At 32.1% G+C, this 24,815-nt stretch overlaps 1 protein-coding gene across 2 annotated transcripts in view; it reads right to left on the bottom strand.

Moving 5' to 3' along the window:
* The window catches only part of CLGN (calmegin), a 40,795-nt gene continuing 15,980 nt past the window's right edge, over nucleotides 1-24,815 (bottom strand). For both annotated transcript variants that reach the window (XM_031465641.2, XM_064493977.1), the window contains 11 exons: nucleotides 24,464-24,605; nucleotides 20,632-20,713; nucleotides 18,981-19,173; nucleotides 15,812-16,001; nucleotides 7,484-7,597; nucleotides 7,211-7,361; nucleotides 5,704-5,919; nucleotides 4,492-4,617; nucleotides 4,126-4,285; nucleotides 2,993-3,093; nucleotides 1-1,188 (listed from right to left, as the gene is read on the bottom strand). In XM_031465641.2, the coding sequence (XP_031321501.1) occupies nucleotides 1,108-1,188; nucleotides 2,993-3,093; nucleotides 4,126-4,285; nucleotides 4,492-4,617; nucleotides 5,704-5,919; nucleotides 7,211-7,361; nucleotides 7,484-7,597; nucleotides 15,812-16,001; nucleotides 18,981-19,173; nucleotides 20,632-20,713; nucleotides 24,464-24,605 (1,556 nt within the window). In that variant the 3' untranslated portion in view covers nucleotides 1-1,107. The remainder of the gene's footprint in view (nucleotides 1,189-2,992; nucleotides 3,094-4,125; nucleotides 4,286-4,491; nucleotides 4,618-5,703; nucleotides 5,920-7,210; nucleotides 7,362-7,483; nucleotides 7,598-15,811; nucleotides 16,002-18,980; nucleotides 19,174-20,631; nucleotides 20,714-24,463; nucleotides 24,606-24,815) is intronic.

Below are 24,815 nucleotides of genomic sequence, written 5' to 3'. Positions count from 1 at the left end.
TAGAACCTTAGAGTTTATTGGGAAGAAAAAAATCAATGTATAACCGGACCTACACAGTTCACACCTGTGCTTTCAAGGGTCAACTGTACTTTAAAAAGAGGAACGACATAGTTGTTATCTACTGTAGAGGCGGTTTTGAAGCTAGATGAGACAACAGACTGAAAACAGATTTGAATTTGTCAGGAAAAAAGATAAAAATACAAAGCATGATGATCGACATTTATCAGCCATTAGAATCTCTTTAATCAAAGAAAATAAAGACTCTCCAATAATAATCTACCTATTAAAGAGGGTATCATTTAAAGATGAGAAAATATTTAAATTTTATTTTCAAGAGCAATGTAGGCATAAGCAATCTTGTGAATAGGGTAAGCCATTCTGGCATAAAACAACTATAAAAGTTTGAAAAAAAATTTGTACACCATTTCACTTTGATAAACCTCTTTTCTTTGTATTCAAATGTAAATACGCTGCACTATTAACCAATGATTCTATGAATGACATATAGACATTTGTTTTGTTGACCTGTTTGTCAACAAAGCACCTCTTTAAAGAACTCTATAATTTAAGTGAACAATGGACCATAACTATAATTTGACACAAACTAGGTAAATGTGGGTCACATACAAACACTTTGAATTGTTGATAGAATCAAACAACCATACAGGAACTTTATTGCATTTAGCCCTGTACAACAGAACAAACTGTCATTTATTTATAGAACTACCAGTCATATTATAGTATAGCCATTTAAGAGGAATTTCCAATAACTGACTCTTCTAACAGCGGTGAAGCTGCTGCATATTATTTTGCTCTGTAGAAACTAATCTCTCCAAACTATTAAAACTGTGTAACTTCTAATGATATTAATCTCTTAAAATCTGATATGTAACATGCACCTTTCTTTTATTCTAAATTCAAAGACCAGGTAACTTCAAAGTGTTTTTTTTTTCTTTCCTGAAAAAGAAGACTAAAACAAATGTCTGAAAGAATAACATTGCTAGATAGAAGAAACAGGATGTGCAGATTGATTCAAGTTCAGTTCTGGCACACCAACTTTAGAATGCCAACTCTCTCTTTTAGGAATGAAAAATACTTAAATATACTTTACTCCTTTCGTACTCTTCTTTTGCGTACTGACTTGACTGGCCCATCTCCAGATCCTGTGCTCTCATCTGCTTCTTTCATCTAGGAAAAAAATTATGAAAATGTCCATTTCCATACAGTAGGCAACTAATAGTAGTAAATAATATACTTCTTACTATCTAAAATATATGTTCAAATAATCACATGCTTTATCTTTATGTTCCTTTGCTTAATAACTGATCAAAAATGTGTATATACATTGATATGTTTCAATTTGTTCATCTTTGGGTTTTATTACATTTTTAGAGTAACTCTGCTTGTCAAATATGCATCTGACAAGGAATAATGCTAACAACTCAATTCATGATTTTATGATTTAGAACTTAATCTAATCTCACAGTTAATTAAAGGTTACATGATATTTTCATTGTGGGATATTAAGCGTTAACTATACATCACAATGTTTCTGTAAGTAATAAATTGCTGAGCTGGTTTTACCGGGACTTTTTCAGAATTTTTGGCATGTAGTGCTTTGAGAAAAATTAGGAGAGAAGAAAAGGGAACATCAAATTTATGGTTTGGGGTTTTTCTTTCCTTTAATTCTTATCTTTCTTGAATAATCATTTTGACATAAATTAAAAACTTGTGTAACAAAATTAAATAATGAAGGTATTATACAAGATAGTTATAATTATATATTATATAAAAATGGATTTATTTTAGGTCACTAACAAGCATGTAAGACTAAAAGACTAAAAAACATAAGGCTAAATGATGGAATTAAGACATTTTTAAAGATACACAAAATATTTTATAAAGCAAAATATAACTAGAGTATACATTCAATGAATGATTCCAAGTATTATTATTAAGACAGTGACAGCAGGAAACAATGACTATTTAAAACTCTGTTCTGGAAAAAATTATCTTCACCCAACTCCCTCTAAATAAAGATATTCATACTAGATAATGATCCACAAAACACATTTAAATATCTCACAAGGCACTTAGAACCAGTAACCAGGTATATGTACTGCATAAACTTTAGAAAACAATTGAACAATAATAATAAAACAAGTTTATTTGGGAGATTTCTTCAAACAGACAAAATAGAAAATTTATTTTATCACATGCATCAAGCCAGGGTATCTTTACCCTACCTAACTCTAAGCTATGAGAGTGGTGAGGATGGTGACTTCTGAGAGTAAGATTATAAAGTACTTACAGGGCTAGAAGGGTAGAGAAAATGGGCTTTTGTGGGTATATTCTGGGTAAAAAAAAGGAAGCTCTGGTTCTGAATTATATCCTGAATAGTTTCTGATTCCATAATATCCAACTTAAAAAAGAGGCACTGTAGAAAGTCCTACTATACCTCAGAATGGAAAAAGGGGCAGACATACCAAGTTAATGAGAAAACTAGTTTACTAAAGATTTGAGAAAAACACCATTATCAAGTAGATAGTACTCAACTACCCAATGAATGAAATCTTTTGAAAGTAAGTTACTGAGACAATGAGAATGTTTTCACAATGGTTATAAATAAAATTGTCTTGTAATAAACAGAATTACCTTAAAAATTCAGATGGTCTGCTTATTATACCTTTCAACACAACACTTTAATGATAATCATAATTTTTTCACAGACACAGATCTCTTTATATTTTGTAAACTATAGTGTAAACTTACTTTACACTGTTTCATCAGGCATTAAGATGATATAACATAGTATTTTCATGCTTTCCTTATTGATAGATTTTAAAACAATATGGGCACTCTAAAGAAAGCTGGGAGAAATACAGCAAAAAATTCATCACAAACCAGATTGCTGCTTTTATTGAAATAATTTTTTATGGATTAACAATCATACATAGAAAACTAGTTTATTTTCTGTTAAAGAGTGGCTTACCTCATCCTCTGATCCAGACTTATTTGATTTATTACCTTCTTCTCGTCCTTCTATGATTTCAATTTCTTCGTCACTCTTTTCCTCAGGTTCACCTTCCTCTTCTAGAACACAGATTTTTATTAAAGGCAAAGACTTGATGAATTAGCATTTTGCTACTGAAAAGTATTACATAAAAGTCAGGGGATGCATTTAAATTCCAATATTTAAAAGCAATTTCCATTAGAAATGTTTTTAAATGAAATACAAATACTCACTATTTAACCACATTTTATAAACAAATCATATCTGAGGAAAGGGACAGAATTAGAAAATTTTAAGGCATTCAATCTGTATGCAGAATGAAAACCAAAGAATATATATACGTATGTGTATGTGTATATGTATACGCATATATATGTAAATATGTATGTGTGTGTTGTGAATCAGTATTTTTTCTAAGTCAATTGTTTCATCAACTATTGAGTTAAAAATAGTGCTCAAGATATAATTTAAGTTTTAAAGGGCTGAATCTGGAACTTGGCTTGTGATATCTAGCAAACATCAATAGTTTTACTGCTACCTAAATGTGTATAAGGAGGTCTCAATGGAGTCACCAAAAAGCCTCAGTTCTTCAGTTTTAACATCTTCTGGAATTTAATAGAAGATGGGAAGCAGACATGATTCAGCAATCCTTTCAAAAGACAGTACTATTTGTTCAATATGATAAACTATCTGATAAACAACAGCAGTTGGAAGACTTGGTGTGGACTCTGTTGCAATCACCTTCCTTAAACTGATTACTCCTCTACAGAAGCCATGGTCTAGTCTGCACCTCCCACCTAAACTACATTCTTGGAGGCAAGAAAAATCTTTGCAAAAAGCTATGTCATATGAGATTCATAGTTGCTAGGCTCTGAAGCAACTGAGTAATTTTTACAATTCTTTCTCCTTAGAAGACAAAAATCATATGTAGGATGCCTGCTCAGGACCAATCCAGGCAAGGATCCTCTTTGCCATAGTCACGCATTCTTGGGGATTCCGATGGTATAAATATGACAATAAACAAGTGTGACGACTAGGGTTTACCAGACAATCTACTATTTTTAATGAGCTTTGCCCAGGGTAGCCATTATAAATCACCATCATCATCTTACCTTTTTCAAGAATTTCACCATCACTTTCCTTTTTTTCCTCTTCCAAGTCTACTGGTTTCTCCAGGGCTGCTTTCTCTTCCTTCACTTCTTGCTCTAGTGCTCCCTTTGTTTGTTGTTTACATATGTCAGTTTTTTTGAACTCCGCATCTTCATATTTTTTCTATGGCAATTTAACACAAGCTATTCTTACTAAAAGCAAAGCACTACTAAAAAAGTTTTTGCAATAACTGATACCATATACAGTGAACTATCAGTAAAAGCTTACAGGCAATTTATTACTTTTAAGAACTACCTGCTCTATTCACAGAACTCCTAAACACTAAGACATTTTTTTTTTTAATGTTGAAGGAAATTCATTTTCTTTACCTTTACTTTTCTTGGCCAACAAAATAAAGTAATTAATGCCACTGGAAGCCCTGCTGTCACAAGATAAATGAGCCAAAGCCATGGGCGATCTTCAGTAGCTGCCATCAACTGTTTAAACACGGTAGGCTAAAGAAGAAACAAGCACAAAAATGCAATTCAGATTTTATAAACCTTCAATCAGAAATACAACTTACAAAAACAAGAATTTCACCTAGATGTTTTATATTAAGCAGTCATGAATTTGTAAGCTAAAAATATTTTCCTGTCTTATACTTCATAAATTTTAAACAATCTTTAATTATTTGCATGCATCACTGCTTGACACTTTATAGTAGGAGGTATGTTATACTACATAGGTGGATATTGCTAACCTACCAGCAAGAATTAGGACAATTCTCTTTTTTGGTAAGGTTCACAATAGAACTACTCTTTATGGATGTTTTATCTGGTTCATTTAGAACTATACAACTCTCTGATAACTCATTCTGCACTTTAAAGGACTTACTTTAAAAAAATCAACCTGAGAATTACTGTGTTTTCATTTTCTTGTTAACAAATTTTGTACACAACCTTCAGGAAGGAAACTGTTTCTCTTATTAAAATAAAACTAAAATCATTAAATCTTTTAGTTAAATTAGAATTCCCTTACCTTTACTTACTCTTTTGATGGTTTTTGCTAATATCCAAAGAAACCAAATATAAGGTATGAATTTTTCTTTATAGTAATGAGTTTTAAAGTTATATTCTCCAAGGTGCATTGTGTAGAAATATTTAGCTTAATCTTTTCTAAGTAGTGTTAAAATTTGAAACTAGAGCATAATTAAATAATATTAAATTTAAAAAGTTTCTGCACTCTAAGTGAAAAGTAGTTAAAATGAATAAAGAATATTTAGGTTACTGTTCTCACTTAGGCCTTGAATTGACAAGGTGACAAAGATACTAAGGAGTCTCATTTCTATAAACACCAAAAGGCATTAAATCCCATTATGCTATCATATTTTAATAAATGAAACAAAGACTTACATTCATTACCTAGTTTATAATGAAGTTATATCATAATTTGGTAAAGCTAAATATTCTGCCTACATAAATTTATTTAAATATGTTTCTTTAGCATTTAGTAATTATTGCACATTTATTTACCTTTAAGGCCATTTGTATAACCTATAACCAGGACCAAGTCCTATTGTTATTATATGGTGAATACTATACCTCATTAGCATTTTCTGCCATTATTTTCACTCCCCAACCATCTGCAGCCCAGCGATCTGCTACTTCCTTTTCTGAACAGATAATAAAATTATCAAAGTAGATATCAGAGGTCATAGACCAAAGCTCTAAACCAAGAGCACAGAAAGAAGTCAGAAGAAATGGATGATCATCTTCAAAATAATCTGGATTAGGAATTTTTCGAGGACTCCAGACACCCTGGAAGAAAAAATAATTTAAAGATATTTTCAAATAAAATAATTTCATTATAAATGTTCCTCAAGAAGAGCTGCTGTTGAATGAAATTAGCAACACTAACTGGGAAAAAAGAAAACTTAAACTCATAATTAATTCATTACAAATTCACTGGAAGTAAAATCTTGTTTCTTCCTATCCTGTACATGATGTTCCCTATGAATAACACTGACTTTAAACTCTGGGGGAAAAAAAAGAGGCAGAGTGAAAATCCAACACACACAGAAGCTTCAGAAATTTCACAAGTGACACTATTTCAGATAATTTTTTTTCACATTTAGTAAAGATATTGAAGGCAAGATGTCATTAAAACTGTTCAAACCAGAGAGATCACTATATGGAACTGTGCCTTTTAACATATATCCATGATAGGCATCAATAGTCAATCATAGTTGAATCTCAAAACAATTATTTAACACATAAGTTCCATTAGATCTTACGTGATTAAATTTAACCAAATCAAACTGGACGATAGGATCACTCACTGATTCATTCTGCCATCATATATATCTATTCTGTGCTAAGCACTATGCCAGATGCTAGAATACAGTGATAATCAAGGCAAACATGGTCCCTGCATTATGGTGTTTAAAGTCTAAAGACAGAGACAGATGTTAAACAAAAAAGTTACTAAAATAAGCATTTTGTGATAAATGCTATGAAGAAGAACTACAATGAGCCATTAGAATATACAACTGTACATATAAAATAAATGTTAGAAAATGTCAATGACTAATTAGATAAATCTACAGGGTTAAATGGATAATGTAAGGATTTCTACCCCCAAAACTAGGTATACTGAAGAAATATCTCATTTATATTACGAAAAAAACAATTTTAATAACACCAGAAAGTAAGGAGCACATTAAGCACAGATTTTAATTACTAAAATGTATAATATGAGTTCTCTTGATCAGAACTCATTTCTTATATTTAATTCTAAAATAAAATTGATTCCAAAGTGATCATCAGTTGATTACTAGGGAAAAATATAGTATAAAGTGACTGATCTTTAGTTCTTCATTTTATTCCACCAGAAAATTAAATAAAGAATGCTTTACTTTTTTTTTTTACTTTTACTTTTTAAATATAAATTAATTGAAGTCTCTTTTCTTTGACGTCTTAAGATAGCTAAGGCACACTATTACAAATCAAATTCCTAAAAGTTAATATAACATTACCAATAACTAGACATGTAATACAAATAGCACAACATTTTAAACTTTACTGTGGGATTGGAACAAGTGGTTACTACCTGGTAGTTTGGGTTATCTATCATTGGAGGTCTCCATATTCCTTTGTATTTTGGGTTATCTATCATGGGAGGGTGCCACTCACCACACCCAATCCGACAGGCTGGATTAGAAATACGAGGTGCTTCCCATTCTCCATCCATGTCTTCATTCCTTAGGATATTAGAACAAAGCAAATATAGTAACCTCAAGTCTCTCCTGTCAGTCATGTAAACTAGGAACAAAAAAGCAAGTAAGAAACATGAAATTGACATTTGAATATGAAGAATGCTTACCAATCCTCAGGTTTTTCAGCATTAGGATCTGGAATAAATTTTGGTTCATCATCAAGCCAGCCATCAGGTTTAACAACACTTGAATCTTCTATTTGGGCAGGTTCACTTTCATCCCTATAAATACAATATTCCATGCTAATTATTAATTATTTGAACTGTTTAAAAATGCACATTACAAAATTCAGAAGGTACCAAAACATATTTCTGACCCTTCTGTCTTTGTGCCTACTACCTCCCCCATCTCTCATCTACCTAAATCTTCTGCTATACATTTTGTATAAATTTCCTGTTATGCTCTATTCATACAAGCACTTATGTGTATGTATATTTTTTTTTACAAAAATGATTTATACAATTTACATAAATGATAGCATTCTATACAGAGTATGTTAGATCTTGCTTTCGTTTATTTAAAAACTCAATCTTCAACAAACATACATGGGATGCCTACTACGTGTCAACACTGATCTAGGCACTCTATTTTATAAAAATATAAATCTACTTCATTCTTCTTAACAGTTGCATAGTTTTTTATTTTGTGAATATACCATAATTTATTTAATGTATCTATTCTTGAGGACATTTAGTGTTTAAAATCTTACTATTACAAATAATGCTATAATTAATATCCTGGAATATATTAGAAATCAGTAAGAAATTAGTGGTCAGCTACATGAATTGAAATTTTTTTTCGAGTTTCTCATGTATTTTTTATGTAGTTTATGGTGGGGTTTTTTGCTATATAAAAAAACGTATTTTCATGTATTTGGAATGTATTAATATTTTTCTTTGTGGTTCTTCAATTTTGTCATATTTGGAAAGGTCTTCCCTACTCCAAAGTTATTTTTTAAAAACTCTCCATATTTAATTCTAGTAATTTTTCATATTTTCATTTAAAAATAATACTTAGTAAATTCTGAAGTATATAAACATAGTCATAGTAAGTACAAAATGGAATTACTAATACAATTTTCATCTTTATAGAAAAGCGGAAATTTTAAACAAGAATTTACATCATGATGTTCCAAACAAAAGTTGAATACCAAACTGAAATAATCAACTCTATATGTAAAGACTGAGTAACAAACTGAAATAATCAACTCTTTATATATAAAGACTTGTATTTGCCTGATATCAATGTTATCTTAAAGTCTCTGAGGGCTCAAAGTAAGTAGAGTTTAAAATTTAAAGGCACATTTCTTTCAGCACTTCAGAAAACAAATTCTGACACATATCACCAACCAGATTGAGGTTGTTATGCAGTTTCTCTCATTCAAGGACAAACTTATTTCCCAGCCTTACCCTTTATGGGCAAACAAATACGAAGCAATGTTAGAAAGCCCATATGGAGGGACTGCATCCTACCTTTTCTGATAGTATGAATTCATGGAAATTCTGCATTAATAAGTGGTTTATTAATTTTTAAAAAAAGTATTATTATTCCTAGCACAAGTTACTTTCCTATTATATTATTTTCCTGAAGGCAAAGACATTTTCATTGCTAATCATTACCCCTCTTCATCTACAAGAGTTAACAAGTTAACACTTCTGGTTATCCAGGAGCAACAGTCTATGTTCTGAATAGGTGGTAATCCCAATGTTTACAAACAAGAAAAATTTGAAGAAATACAAATAGACACTTCCCAAAATAAGCACAGAGAAAAACTGGTATAAAAAATAAATACAACCTCAGTGACTTGCAGCACAAATGTTAAGCAGCCTAACATACATTTAAGGTGCGTCCAAAAAAGGGATGGGTAGGCATATATAAATATTTAATGAAATAATGGTCAAATATTACCCATCAATACAAACTATAAAACCATATTCCAAAAAACTAAAAGAACCCAAAGCAAGACAAACACACACACACACAAAATGACACCAAGGCACAACAAAATCAAACTGGTGAAACTAGTAATAATAAAAATAAATCTTAAAACCAAAGAGATAAAATGACATATCAGGTAAAGGAGAATACGGATGAGAATAACAAATGACTTCTCATCGGAATCAGTGTGAGCCTCGTGACAAGGATTGGCTATTGCAAAATAACTATCAATCTATTTCCCATGGTGAAAAATCCTTCAGAAATGAAGGCAAAATAAAGAAATTTTCAGAAAAATAAGTTGAGAGAATGCAATGACAGCAGACATGCACTACAATATGTTAAGACAAGTTTATCAGGCAGAAAGAAAATAACAGATGGGAATTTCTACCTACACAAAAGGAGAGTACCAGAAATGATACATATGTGGGTAAATAAAAGGACTTTTCCCCTCATAACTTTCAGATTAAAAGATACTGAAGAATAAATATGTGTGGTCTTCATATATATTTACTGTGCATGATAACAGCACAAAGGATGGAAGGGAGAAAACATAAGACTCATACTATTAACATAGACATAAAGTGGCATAATGATTTGAGAGTAGATTGAAATAAGTTTAAGATGTATATTGTAAACCCAAGAGCAACCACTAAAATAACAAACCACAGAAGAAAAGCCAATAAACCAATAGAGAAGAAAAAATAGAAGACTCAAATAAAATAAAATAACTCAATATAAAAAAAGGAAAAAAATTTATAGAAGACCACAGAATATATAGGACAAACAAAAAACAAGTAATGAGATGGTAGGTTTACAACCAACCATATCAGTAAGTACATTAAATGCAGATGGTTTAAAACACTCCAATTAAAAAGCAAGACCCAAATGCAGTTGCCTACAAGAAAATCACTTGAAAAATAAAGGCATATATATAGGTTACTGGTAAACAATGCAAAATACTGTTCAATGGAAACAAGGTTTAAAAGAAAATGAGAGTGCTGATTTAATATGAGACCAAGTAGACTTCAAGACAGAGCAGTATGAGAGTTTATAACAGAAGGATATTTTATAATAATAAAAAGGTCAGTCTTCAAGAGGTCATGAAATACTTTGAATTGATCCAGTAATAGATCTTCAAAACACATGAAACAAAAACTAACAGAACTCAAAGGAGATAAAGACAAATCCACATAGTTGAGGATTTTAATTCTCTTCTCTCAGTAAGAGAATAGACTGAAAATCATTAAGAATATAAAAGCTTTTCAAGCAATCTGATGTAACTGACATTTGTGAATGTTTTCTGACCACAACAGAATTATATTGGGAGTCAAAATGAAAATCATATCTGGAAAATCCATAAATAACTGACAAAGCAATATATTTAAAAATACATGAATCAAAGAGGAAATCACTAAGGAAATTGGAAAACAGTATGAACTCAATGTTCTCATAAATAACATATATTTATATAGTATAGTTAAAGCAATGCTTAGAGAAAATTTACAGCTGCTTCAATCAGAAATGATTTACCACCTTAATAAGGCAGAAAACAGAAGTAAATTAAGTCCACAGTAAGAAGAAGAAGGAAATAACGAAACACAAAAAGGCCAATAGAGGGGTTCTCCAAAAAGATCAATAAAATTGATAAACCTTTAGCTAAGCAATTCAAGAAAAAACACTACCATATCGGAAATGAAAGACATCAATACAGACAATCACAGACATTAAATAGATAATAAGAGATGTTGGAACAATTAGACATTCATATTTTTAAAATTAATCTTGATTTATACCTCACACTACATATAACAACTCAGAACAGAGCTTTAGTCAAAATTATTTCTCTAGAAAACAAAAAAAAAATCTTTGTCACATTTAGGAAGACTTCTTAGTAAGATGCATAAAAGCATAAAACATCAAAGACAAACACTGACAAACTAGACTTCATAAAAATTTAAAACTTCCTCTATTAAGAAAATTAAGACAAGTAACAGAGCGAGATGAAGTACCTGCATACTGCGTATCTGTATTTACTGACTATTGCTGCATAACAAATCACTCCAAAACTTAGGGGCTTAAAAAGTAACATTTACTATCGCAGTTTCTGTATTGCAAAATCTGGTTACCGCTCTGGGTCCTCTGCTCAGGGACTCTGGCAGGTTGCAATCAAGGCACTGGCCAGTACTGTAGTCATCTCGGACTGAGGTAAGCAGCTTCTGAAATGGTTTCCAATGATCCTGCTTCCTGGTACCCATGCGCCCACGTGTAATCCCCTCTCCTTAAGAGTGAGTGTGACCTAATAACTTGCTATTTAATGAACAGAAATTAGTAATGGGATGTTACTTTCAAGAGTAAGTTATAAAAGATTATATATTAGTTTCCCTTGGCTGCTGTGACAAAATACAATATGGGTGATCTAAAATGACAGAATTTTATTATCTCACAATTCTGGAGACTAGAAATCAGAAATCAAAGTTTTTGGCAGGGACAGGCTCTCTCTAAAAGTTTTAGGGCAGGATCTTTCCTTGCTGCTTCTTTACTTCTGGTGGCTGCTGACAACCTTTGGCATTCCCTAGCTTGTAGATGCATCACTGCAATTTCTGCCTCAGCTGTCACATGGTGTTCTTCCTATATGTTTGTGTCCAAATTTCCCTCTTCTTAAAAGGACACTAGTTATCTTGCATTTAGGGCCTACCCTAATCCAGTCTTACGTCATCTTAACTTGATTACATCTGCAAAAATCCTAATTCCCAATAAAGTCACAATTACAGGTATGGGTAGGCATGGATTTTGGGAGGACAGTGTTGATCCAGTATAGATTGTCACTTCTATCTTCTTCGCACTCTCTTCTCCCTCCCTTCCCCTCCCTTTGCTTCCTTTGAAGACAGCTACCATATTGTGAGATACTCCATGGAGAGGGCTAGATTGCAAGGAACCAAGGGATGACTCTGACCAACATCTAGCAAAGAATTGAGGCCCTCAGTCCAACAACAATTCAGTTTCTTGTGAGACTGAATCTTACCAGCACCCACTTGAGTGAGGTTGAAAATGGATCCATTCCCACTTGAGCCCTTAGATGACTACAGTCCCAGCTGACATCTTAATTGAAGCCTAAGAGACCCAGAGCCAGAAGACTCAGCCAAGCTGCACTCAGAATGCTGAATCACGGAAACTTTGAGATAATAAATGTGGTTTTAAGCCGCTAAATTTTGGGGTAATTTGTTACACAAATTTGATAACTAATACAATACCTGTATTTAGAATAACATTCATAACTCAATATAAAAAATAACCCAATTAAAACATGGGCCAAAAAAATTGAAAAGACATTTCTCCAAAGAAAGTGATATGAGTGGCAAGTAAATGAAAATCAAGGAAATTAGTGATTAGTCATTAGGAAAATGCAAATCAAAACTACAACTAGATACCATTATAAACCTTTTAGAATAGCCAAAGAAAAACAGAAACAGATAATACCAAAAGGTCAAAAGGTACAAACTTCCGGTTATAAGGTAAGTAAGTCCAGGGGATATAACGCACAGCATGGTGACTGCAGTTCACAATACTGTACTGCATATTTGAAAGTTGCTAAAAGGGTGGACCTTGCAAGTTCTTATCACAAGAAAAAACCTGTAACTATGTGAAGTGATGGATGTTAACTAAATTTATGGTAGTGATCATTTTGCAATAACTACATATATCAAATCATTACATTACACAATAAACTAATACAATGTTCTATGTCAATTATATCCCAATTAAAAAAACAGATAATGCTGTTACTGTATAACATGTGGAACTGATATAATGGTAGGAATGCAAAATCATTCAGCCCTTTGGTAAGGTTTGGCAGTTTCTTATAAATTTAAACACACTTACTATACAATCGCACTCCTAGGCATTTACCTAAGAAAAAGGAAAAATTATGTCCCCATAAGCCTTGTCCACAAATGTTTGTAACAGCTCTATTCATAATTGCCCCAAACTGGAAACAACTAAAACTTCCATCAACATGTGAATGGATAAACAAATTATGATACATTCCTACAATGGAACACCACTCAGCAATAAAACAAAACTAATTGCTGACACAAGCAAAATAAAAATGGATAAATCTCAGAAAGCATTATTCTGAGTGAAAGAAACCAGAAACAAAAGCTATACCGTAAGATTCCATTTTATACGGTATTTTTGAAAAGGCAAAGCTATAAGGGACAGAAATCACATCAGTAGTTTCCAGATGAGGGTGGAAGGAGGGAATTGATGACAAAAGGATATGAGAGACCTTTTTGGACTGATGGAAATATTCTATATCATGATTGTAGTAGTAGTTACATCACTGTACATATCTGTCAAAATTCACAGAACTGTATATCTAAAATAGATGGATTTAACTGTACAAAAATTATACTTCAATAAATCTGACAGAAAAAACATGCAATCAGAACCTAGCAAATATAAAAAGGACAATACTTGTTGACCAAGTGGATTGCAAGGTTAGTCCAACATTAGAAAATCAGTGTAGTCCATCCACCACACCAAGAAAATAAAGGAGAAAACCCAACGGTTATCTCAAAATGCAAAAAAAGCTATTTACAAAATCCAACACCCAATCACACACAGACACACACAAAAAAAACCCTCTTAGCTAACTAAGAACATAACACCGTGGGAGCCCATGGTTGGGTTAACAAATTGTAACAGACTCCAGCCGCTTGTCACCTTAAGAAGAACAAATGTGCTTAGTAACTGCTTTACTAGCAGGCACCTATGCCTCCACACTCCTGTCTCCTGGCCTTAAAAAGTAGAAACAATGATGCCTTGTGTGTATAGTTGAGGTTTTAGATAGCACTCTGCCCGTAGGAAAGCAAAGGCCCAGGCCCTCAGCTATAAATGCTGGGCGTGCTTGCTGTTTAAATCTGTTATCCCCAAAACAAGGAACTGGCTGGTCTGATGGTCTGCTTTGTAATTCACATATCTAAAGAATGTATCTTGTTCCCCTCTCCCCATGACTTCCCTGAAGATAAATTAAGCCTTTGTACTCATTGTGGATTCTACAATCTTTATCCCATCCTGTCTTTCCCTAAATTCCTGCATTCCATCACACAACTGTTAGTGATTTTTCCTTTGATTGTACACAATAAATGTGAGAGCATTTGAGAGGCTTGTGGAGTTGGTCCCTGAGTCCCTCTAGCTCTCTTGACTTTCCAGAGCCTCCAGCAATTCATTCCGTCTTGGGACTTCTGCCGGTCAGAACCCACACATAACATTTTTTACTCATACTTAGCACATATACTTTTGTTTAGTCCCCTCCCAACTGTACCAGGGTTGGTCTGTGTGACAAACAGAACACAGCTGAAGTGATGGCATGTCACTTCTAAATAGGTTATAAAAGGCCCTGCAATTTCTGTGGTTGTGCTCTCTCTCTCCCTCTTGGGTAAGTCCTTCTCGGGGAGCCATCTGCCTTGTCATGAGCAGACCTAAGAAGAGATCCAGGTGGCAGGGAATTGAAATTTCTTGACAACAGCCACAAAAGCCAGTGGGAAGCGGATCCTCCAGCCACCCAAGTCAAACCTTCCGAGGCACGCAGCTCTTACGGCAGCGTGACTGTAACCTCAGGAGAGCCTGAGCTAGAACAAGTGAGCTAGCCACTCCCAGATTCCTGCCTCTCAGGAACTGAGTTCTTATTTGTTGTCTTCAGCTGCTAAGTTTTTGGTAATTTGTTATACCGCATTAGGTAACTAATAGGGGTGGGTTAAATATGTAAAGACAGATAACCTACTTAGCAAAACCATAATTAAGAGTTACCCAATCAGCAGGTTAAAAAAAAAAAGGTTCTTAGGAATACAGGTAACAAGGTCTTTATGGAGAAATTACAAAACATATTTGAAGGACAAAGAATACCTCAGTAAATGGAGATATACAAAGGTAATTCCAATCATCTGAACTTAAACTATGGGAACTCAGGAACTGAATACATTTATTTTAAGGAAAATATTCATAATCCTGTAGAATGGAAAGCACACAAGTACTGAGCTAGTGAAAAATGTATGAGTAAGCAAGCTGGTATGAGTGACTCCTACAGAGTTTTAAAAGATGCTGAGAGGATATTGCTATTGTAATCCAGCTAATCAATAACTGAAAAGACTGCAACTGTGTTTAAGTATGCGCATACAGACATGATAAAGATCAAACTAGGAATTAAAGTACTGGCGTTGTAGATTCATGGAATTTTTCCCCCACAACACTGAAAACATACAAAATAAAAATACTTTACTGAAGGCAACAAAACTAAAATACTGATTTAAAAGAAAATTAAGACAATTAAAAAGCAGGGAAGTACAAAATCCATTTTAGAGAAGTATTACACCCCAAATAGTCAAAATAAGTAGTTTTGATGTTTGAAAGAATAAGTTCCATGGTTGTAAATTTTACTTATATGTTACATTTCATTACTTAATGCAGAATAATGTTTTGCTACTAAATTTTCTGCTTACCAATCTTCTGGTTTGACAGCAGAAGGATCAGGGATTTTCACTCTTTCATCCCAGTCATCAGGTTTCTTATCACTGGGATCTTCAATTTCTTTGGGAGGATTGATAGGAGGAACCACATCCTCTAACAGGCTTCCTTTGTTTACAACTGTCTGATCAATTAATACTTCAAATGTGTCATCTGGATTTATCACTAAAGACCAATTTAAACATATTACCCTTATCATATTGATAGGCATTTTAAAGATAATCTTCTAAATAATCAAACTACCTTAAACTTCATGGGTAAAATTTTCTTGTAACCAGAATAGAGAAATTATCAATGTATTAAGTCAAAATGTGCTGAAATCACTAGATATAATGCTTTCTAAAATCAAATGTGAAGTTTTAAGTAATAATAATAATTTAATAAAATGCTTCATTACTTCTCAAATAAAAAATACTCAATACCTCAGTTTAGGACTCACATGACCAGTCAGCTTAACTCTTTTATGGTTACTGAATACAACCCAATCTTTTTCAATATTTTAAAATAATTTTTTGGAAACAATCTCAAACTTTCTAAGTTGCAAGTATACTATAAAGAACTATTCTTTCTTGAATTTCTTGACAGTAAATTACTAACCTCATCCATATTATCCCTGAATGTTTTAATGTACATATAATTCCTATAAACAAGGACATTCTCCTTCATAACCCCAATCTAGGCACCAAAATCAGGAATTTAACATATACTTATTACTTCTTAATATTCTTATTACTTCCTAGAAATCTATAAAGCTCACTGGCATTTCAAATTCAATGATTCATACACTGTAGTGTCAAATATCTTAAGGATGATTGAAAATATTCAGACTTTAGTATGTTTGCTTTGAGGTAAATTCTAGCTCTAAAAGTCCCTAAGCCAGAAGTTTTATAAAACACTCCCTTATCATTGTAATGACAAAATAAAAGTTCTCTCTCCCTTCTGTAAACATGGGGTGGGGAGTCAGTATAATTTCTACCTTTGGAAAGAACAATAGATGAAACAGCTGCCTATCATGTGCTTTCAGTAAGTTAAGGAAGTAGGAGTTGTCAATAAATGTCAGACTCATTCTGACTTAACTAGGTAAGTGGCTACCACTTTCTTAAAAAAAATAGTTCTGAAGAATAACAATCTCCAGAGGTTGCAGTCACAATAATTTTAAATACCAAATTATTTATATCAAAATTAAATACTGCCAGTTATATACAAAATCAAATAATGTAAATGAACACTTGGTATTTTCTCCCTTTTATTTTTTCTCCACTATTTTCTCTTCTATTACAGCTGACATTATAAAACTATATTACTATACAAAGGAAAAAAGTTAAGACTAAAGTAGAACTAACAGTAAGATCTTAAATGCAAAAAAGTACTAGATCCTTCCTAATTAAAAAAAAAAAGGTATTTCTCAAGAGAAATCCTGAAAAGAATATTTTCTGAATAAATTTTGCAAATGAAATTTTTTAAAGTTACAATAAAACAAATAAAGCACACAACAATTATGCACATGTGAAAAGGCATCCTTGTCCAAAATCTTCAGCCAAAAAAAAATTTCCATTTAGAAAACTATTAAATATTTTAAATGAATCTACAATTAAAGGCATTGGATTACAAAGTCTTCTAAGATACCCTGTAAGGTTCTTAGAACAACTACAGAATAATATTATAAAAATATAATACTATTGCAGAAAGTTTTTTTAAAAAGAAAAAAGTCATTCAATAATCCTAATACAGTAAAGTTTTTGTGTACAGTAAGAAAGCAAATGTTTAGAAGTCAGACTTGAACTTCAATTCCAGTCCTACCAATTATGTTTGTTTCTTAGAGCAAGTTACTTAACCTTAAGGCAAAATAGAAACTGCTCACCTCATATAATGGTTCTAAGTAAAGTGCATAGAGCACAGTACCTATCAGGTGACTGATAAAAATTAGTTTTTTTCTAGTCTTTTTCTATTTGCTTGCATAACTTGTCTAGTGGTCATCATTATGTGCCTCCAATTTGAATTTTATTTTGTTTCTCCATCTTAATATTATAAGCATTTCTTTCCTGTTGCTAAACATTTTCATAGCTATCATTTTGTATTGTATAGAAAACCCCTATTGTAATGCTTGGGTTGCTTCCAATGTATAGTATATTTTTATACACAGGTAATTTTCTTTCTTCTGGATTATTCTCTTTGGATAAATTCCTGAAAGTGGAACTGTGGTATCAAAGGACATAAACTTCTTATAGCTTTTGATATACATTACCAAATTGCTTTTGAACAGGCCTGAACAAAGTCTAATTAAAATTCATTTGTTCTGTTCTAATTATTATTATCTCTATATTTCTACAGTTTATAATGTTCCCCAAAATGTCCGGTACTATTTTGCTATTTCAGAAAAAGGTCTTTGATATCAATGATGACATTAAAATTGGTCCCTGCCTTGGCAGACACAATAAATGTTTCTGTGACTGCAGTCTTTGGAAAGAAAATTGAAATATCTTTGTCTTGGATGGATTTGTCCTGTTAGGTTCTGACATGCTGTGATTTTAAGTAATCATGAGCAGACCAAAGCTCTATAACCATATGTTCTTGGGAAAAGGAGAAACAATCCCATATAATGTTTCTCCCCATCAACATCTACGCAAACTCCTAGTTATGTAAGCAAAGCTAAGTATGTTAATAGACGGTTGCTCAATGCTTTCCCTGTCAAAGTTTAGAAATGTGCCACAACCAAGGGAGGAGCCAAAAATGACCACAACTGCCTGTAAACAAAGTCTAACATTAGGGGCTTCTTTCCTCTTTAACCTTATTCTCCAGTATTCTATTCTTTCAGCACCACTAATGTCAGGGTGTCTAAAATATCCCTTTCCCTTCCTGTCTTTCACATTGTATCTACACTTCAAGACTAGGCCAAATATAGTCTCCTTCACTAGGTTTTCTCCAAGTTTCCAAACTGGAAGTAATATTGCTTTTGAGCTCTTAGCTATACCTCATCTCACACTGCATTTTACTTTCTACCTGAGCTATAAGTATGTGTGTCTCATCTTCTTAAAAAGATAAGCTCCATAACAAAAGGATCCATGTTTGTTTCTCCCAAAGCACTTGCCATGAAAACACTGGTAGTCAGCAAATATTCTGAATTAATTAATTAAAAGGGTATACCAAGGGTATAAAGATGAGTCTTCCTGTCTGTAAAGAACTTCTTAAGGTCTACATCTGGAGGTTTGGCATGCTTCTCTTCAAAAACTCCAGTTTTGGGATGTTTATGTCTGAAGATAAAATGAAGTTTATAATCTTCTCCACATTTATCTGGTCCAAACATAATGGTATAGGATGTTTTATCATAGAAGTTTTCCTTCAAAGAGAGATGAGTGTTGGGATTAGTCCAGAATTAGAATATTTAGTGAATTTCCCTATTCTATCTTATTGGGTAGAGTGTATAAAAATGTATTAAATGCTAATTTACTAAAAAATTAGTTGACACAGTTGACAGTAAAGGATGTGGAAACCTGACAAATTTTTCTACTTGTCAAATATGACAAACTATTTCAAAATAGATTTTTTTAAAAACAGACACACTACTCCCATCCTGAAGACGTAGGAGAGAAGCTGGAACCACCCTAGCAACATCATAGTAAGCTTTAATTACTTTACTTAGATCTACATTATTAATATTTTATTAAGAAAATTAAGGACAGAGAAAAGCATACTCTGACCTTAAGACTACAATGCTTACTTATCCATTACTATTAATCAGTAAGACACCAGAAAATGGCACTCCTTAGCACAGAGTGAAGAAGAGATTCAGACTCAAAAACAGATACAGAGACATGCTCCCTGTTTTACTACTAATTTCTCTTCATTTGGCATGGCCTATTGGTTAAGAGCAGGAGATCTGAAGTCAGATATTTGGTAGTCAAATCCTACCATTGCCTTTAAACCAGCTGTATGCGGCCCTGAGAAAAATTTCTTAACTTCCCTGTAGCTCTGTTTTATCACCTCTGGTGGAGATAATAATAGTATGTACCTTATAAGGTTTCTGTGAGGATTAACTGAGTTAATCAGATAAAGTGCTCAGAAAAAGACTTGGCATTTGACCTTACCATTGTCATTGTAGCTTCAGTGATCATCACCTTACAATACCTAGAGCTTCACCATATACTACAAATGGCCTCCCCTTTACCGGATCCTAATAATAATACATGAATCCTTTAATCTGCTTCATAGCCACGTGTTCTGACAAATATCTCATTAATGTCTTGTCTCATTTATTTTACTTTTGTTATATGCGGAAACCCTGACACAGCCTCCTGTAGGAAGATGCTATAAGAAATGTCTCCAAACTTCAAATGGTCCTAATATAACCTGCTTCACTATGAAAACATTTTTAACTTAGTTAATTTTTGCAGACTGCCAACTCCTGAACTTTTTTATTTGGTTCTTTGGTCATTTTGTTTTTACTGCTTTGCTCCATTATCTTACTCCTCTGAACAAACTTATGACATTATTTTGTAAAGAAAATAACTGTAAGCTGATCTTTCAGTGACATTTGTAAGCACCATGTTATTTTTTATTTAGACATGGCAAACTTTTTTTTTATGTCGCCAAAGATTACAAAACTGATGGCTATCAAGTAACAGCTGTGTACGAAACTTGAAAGCACACTGTAAAAGCTATATAAACTCATGTTGAATTAAAATTTTCAAAGTTATTTTTTACTTCATTTGAAAATGAAAATTTCAGTTGTGTCAATTACTCCTTAAAAATACTTATTAACTTTAACAATGTTTTCTTAAACATTAAAATATCATACCAGATTCAAACCATCAGTGTCTGCTAGGAGTTTAATGTATGCACCTCCACAATCAATACCATCTTGAAAATTTACTTCATATCTAAATGAAGGGAAAAAGAATCATACTGCTGATAAATAAAAAATACTAATTGTTCTTCAAAATCTAATGTATTACTTTTAATTCATTTAAACATAAACACTTTACATTACCAGAAAGCTCATACAAAGAATATCCACAACCTATAGGGAATAAGCAAGAAATGCCTTTTCTATGCACATCCTTGACATATTAAAAATAGAATGATTATAATCAGCTATAGAAAAGCCAACCAATTTGTGGAAATAATTTTTTTTATCAAAACTGCTGAATTAAGAATAGCTACTCTGACTAAACTGTTAACAAGAAACTTCAAATTGAAATAAGGTATGCACTATACATATTCTTTATAAACTACAAAACAAAGAGTATGGGGATCATAGCTACAATATAGATTTCTAAGAAATTGCTAATGATCTTAGATATCCAGTTCACTATTAATTTGTCTTTTAGTTCAGCTATACCTAAACCATGTTAAGTAAGTTGTACATTAAATACCACCAGCAAAGAGATTTCATAATCTTAGTCAATAATATGAAACATTTCAGATCTTAAAAGCCAGGAGACAGGTGAAATACAGTGTAACAGTTAAAAGAGTGTACTGACATGGCAGTCTTTTCATGGATTTACAACACTAACTCTCAGTAAAAGTTCTGTTATTGTTGTCTTGTTTAGGCAATGAGATAGACTTAGTGAACAATATTTAGAAGAGATTTTCAGTAAATTGGTGAATTAAGTATGACAAAAATCAACGAGGAAATGGCCATCAAAGTGAAAACCAAAAAGGTTATGATTTGGTTTAAAAAATTAAAACAAAAAGAGATGAAAACCAGAGAAGCAACAGAAATATTGATAATTTTAATAAAGGACTGTAGTTTTAAAGTGTTTCTGAAGAAACTTTCATGACAAAGTTAAAAAAAAAAAACAAAACTTTGACAATTTGAGCCCAACTAGTATATGTATTTTGCATAGAAAAGAATAGAGAAAATATAGTAAAATTCTAAGTGAACATCTCTGAGTTGCTGGAGATTATGGTGATTTCCCCTTCCTACTTCCTACCCTGCTTTATATCTCAAGGTGTCTACAATAGTGGTTAAAAACATGTGCTTTGGAGTCAGAAAGACCTGAGATTTATTTTTGATTCTGCCACTGACTCTGGTGACACCTTGGCTAAAGGCACTTTATTAAAGCTCTAATCTATCTGCTTGTCTATAATGTAGGGAGGACACTGCCCACAGCTACACCTCAAAGGACTATTATGATGATTAGAGACTGTCATGCAGAATGATGGGCAAATAAATGCTCAAAAATATTAGCTTCTGTTATAATCAGAAGAAAAGTTTTCTTTTGTTCTTTTTCATTCTCTAAATAAAAAATTTTATTTTCTTCAAAGCCTTATCAATACCTTAAGCAGTAGATGGTAAGAAACTTTTTTTTCATGAAACACGTCTTTGAAGACTATAAAGTAAAAGAAATGGTGCACAATCTGAATTAAAAGTAAATGTTCGCTATTCTAAGTAAAATAAAATAAAAAGAGATACAACTTTATTATAGGTGATCTAAGACAAAGGGTTCTATGAAAAGATAAGAACTAGAAAGAACCATTGTGTAAATGGTTTCTTTACATGTAAACATAGCTCTGCTGTCCTATGATGACTAGATTCAATCACTATGTCTATTTCATACACTGCAAACTTCAAAAGTTTTCAAATCATTATCTTGTGCCTAGTATAAATAGTCACAGTGGATTCAAGGATCAATGAAATGTATGTCATAGAGCTGGACAGCTGCTAATCTTAAATCACAGGAAAAATAAGGACGAATGCAAGAGTATATGTTAACCCTATTTTCTTTAGACTATCATTTCCTAAGTTGTCCCATGAAATAGTAATTATTGTTGTATATATTTGAACTTCTGTGGTCAAATATGTTTGAGAAACACAATATTCAAGTTAAAAACAGGTTTTTATACATAGAACTTCTCAGTCTTTAATGGACAAATATGCTTCCTTATCTCTAAGGTTTAGATACTCTTAATTTCTAAAACTTATATGACCACATAATGCATATTAATATGTACATAATTTGGGAAAAGCAGCTTTAGAGTAAAATTATAGTATTTATAGTAGTTAATACAAAATTTCTTCATTTATCCCATTTCATTTTTTAAATTCATTTTATTTATCGATATTAAGAAATACAAATATTCACTATCCTATGAATTGTTTTTCAAGCGTATCAAAGACTGTTATTCAATTCTTCTTGATTCTCCTTTTCTTTTTTCAGGATAATAATTTCATAATTGCTTTAATAATTTTTTAGACTTGTTATCCAATCTTTGCTTCTAATCTTGCAAGCTATCTTTCGCTTACTTGTCTAGCAGTGATTTCTACTTTCTGAAAATACCAAATTTGATTCATTTTACCCTGGATAAATTAAACTCAATTTATTTTCCTTTACCTTTTCATTCAAGTCACAAAAAATTAAAATAGAAAATATTATATTCACCCAAGTTCAACAAGTAAGATTACTTTCAAATTTTCAAGAAAAAAGAAACCAAACTCTGAATAATGATAAATAATACAGAGCTCAAATATTAATCCCTGTAAGTACTTACAGTATTTTTAATTTGTTTAAATGGGTGTATACTCTGATATTATTTGATATTTTAAATTTATTGAAATAACAAGGCAACTGAGACAAAGAAAGCATTACAACTGAAAAATTAAGCTGATTATACCAAATGCCATATTGGCTTTTTTTCTTCACATTTTCTAGGTAACTTTATTTATTTATTTATTTAAGCTTTTTGTGTGTGTGTATGTGGGGTAATTAGGTTTATTTATTTATTTTTGGAGGTGGTACTGGGATTGAACCTGGCACCTTGCATGCTAAGCATGCACTCCACCACTTGAATTATACCCTGCCCTCCAAATGCCATATCGTTTTAAATTTCTAAAATACAAAATGCCATTTTAGTTAAACCAGGTAGGAACATATTTAACATGTTAACAAAAAACTGAAGGGGTTCTGAAGTGATAAGTTTACAGTTAATGGTATTTCTTTACACTGTAATTAACTTTGGACAATCTTTTGATATAAGGTAGAAAGTAACATTTCTACATTTCCTTTTCTTTGTTTTGAGTTTCACTGGTCTTGTAATTGTGTTCATATAGATCTACTATGGTTTTATATCATTATAGGTGAAATAAGCTTGAGGAATTTATACTTGATTTTATGACAGTTACACATGCAAACAACATCACAATAAAACTAGTTTATGTCACATTGCATGGGAGGGGAGAACTGTCTTGTGAGAACGTGTGCCCTTTAAAAGCGCATTTCCTTTTAAAAATAAATTTGCTCCCTTTGAATCTTATCACTGGTTTAACAGCAATATTTATGGTTACATTCTGAATATAATGATGTTTATATATCTTAACAGCAAGTAATTTTAAGAAAAGAGTTAAAATTAAAATGGTGATTTTAGTATGCATTACACAGTTTACTGCAGTGGAATGTTACATATTATAGCATATATTATATAATTTTTCAACTAACCTTCTTTTCACTCACTCAAAACCTGAGGCTGTTTGTGTATATACACACATTGTGTATTTAAGTAAATAATACGGAAAAGTAAATTCTGGAATTTTTGCCCATTTTATACCCATTATACCTATATTCAGAAACCAAATTACATAAAATATAAATGTCAGAAAAAATATTAAAAACATAATATTAAAAACTTACTGAACTACTAGAGGCTTATCAGCAAAGACAAAGGGTTTTGCTAATACAGCAGATATTGCATGATGCTTTGCTCTAGATTTCAACACCAGTCCTCGGTCACCAGGTACTCGGTTTTCTTTCAATTCTTCTATTTCCCATCTTCCTAAAATATAAAACAAAGCAAATTAAATAAAATAAAAAATACTGACTTAAAAGATTTATCAGCAGGGGTGACCAACAAGATTTTTCCATGAAGGCTGATTTGGGAAAAATAAAACCAGATTTTAAATCAGGAAATAATATCTGCACCTGTATGTATGTCTGCTCTTTTTTTTTTTCTCTTATCAGAGAATGGTTTCATTTTCTTAGCTAA

The sequence above is a fragment of the Camelus dromedarius genome, chromosome 1 (genome assembly GCF_036321535.1).
Source record: "Camelus dromedarius isolate mCamDro1 chromosome 1, mCamDro1.pat, whole genome shotgun sequence".
In the NCBI taxonomy this organism is placed as follows: Eukaryota; Metazoa; Chordata; class Mammalia; order Artiodactyla; family Camelidae; genus Camelus; species Camelus dromedarius.
This window is presented reverse-complemented; position numbering and strand designations above follow the sequence as displayed.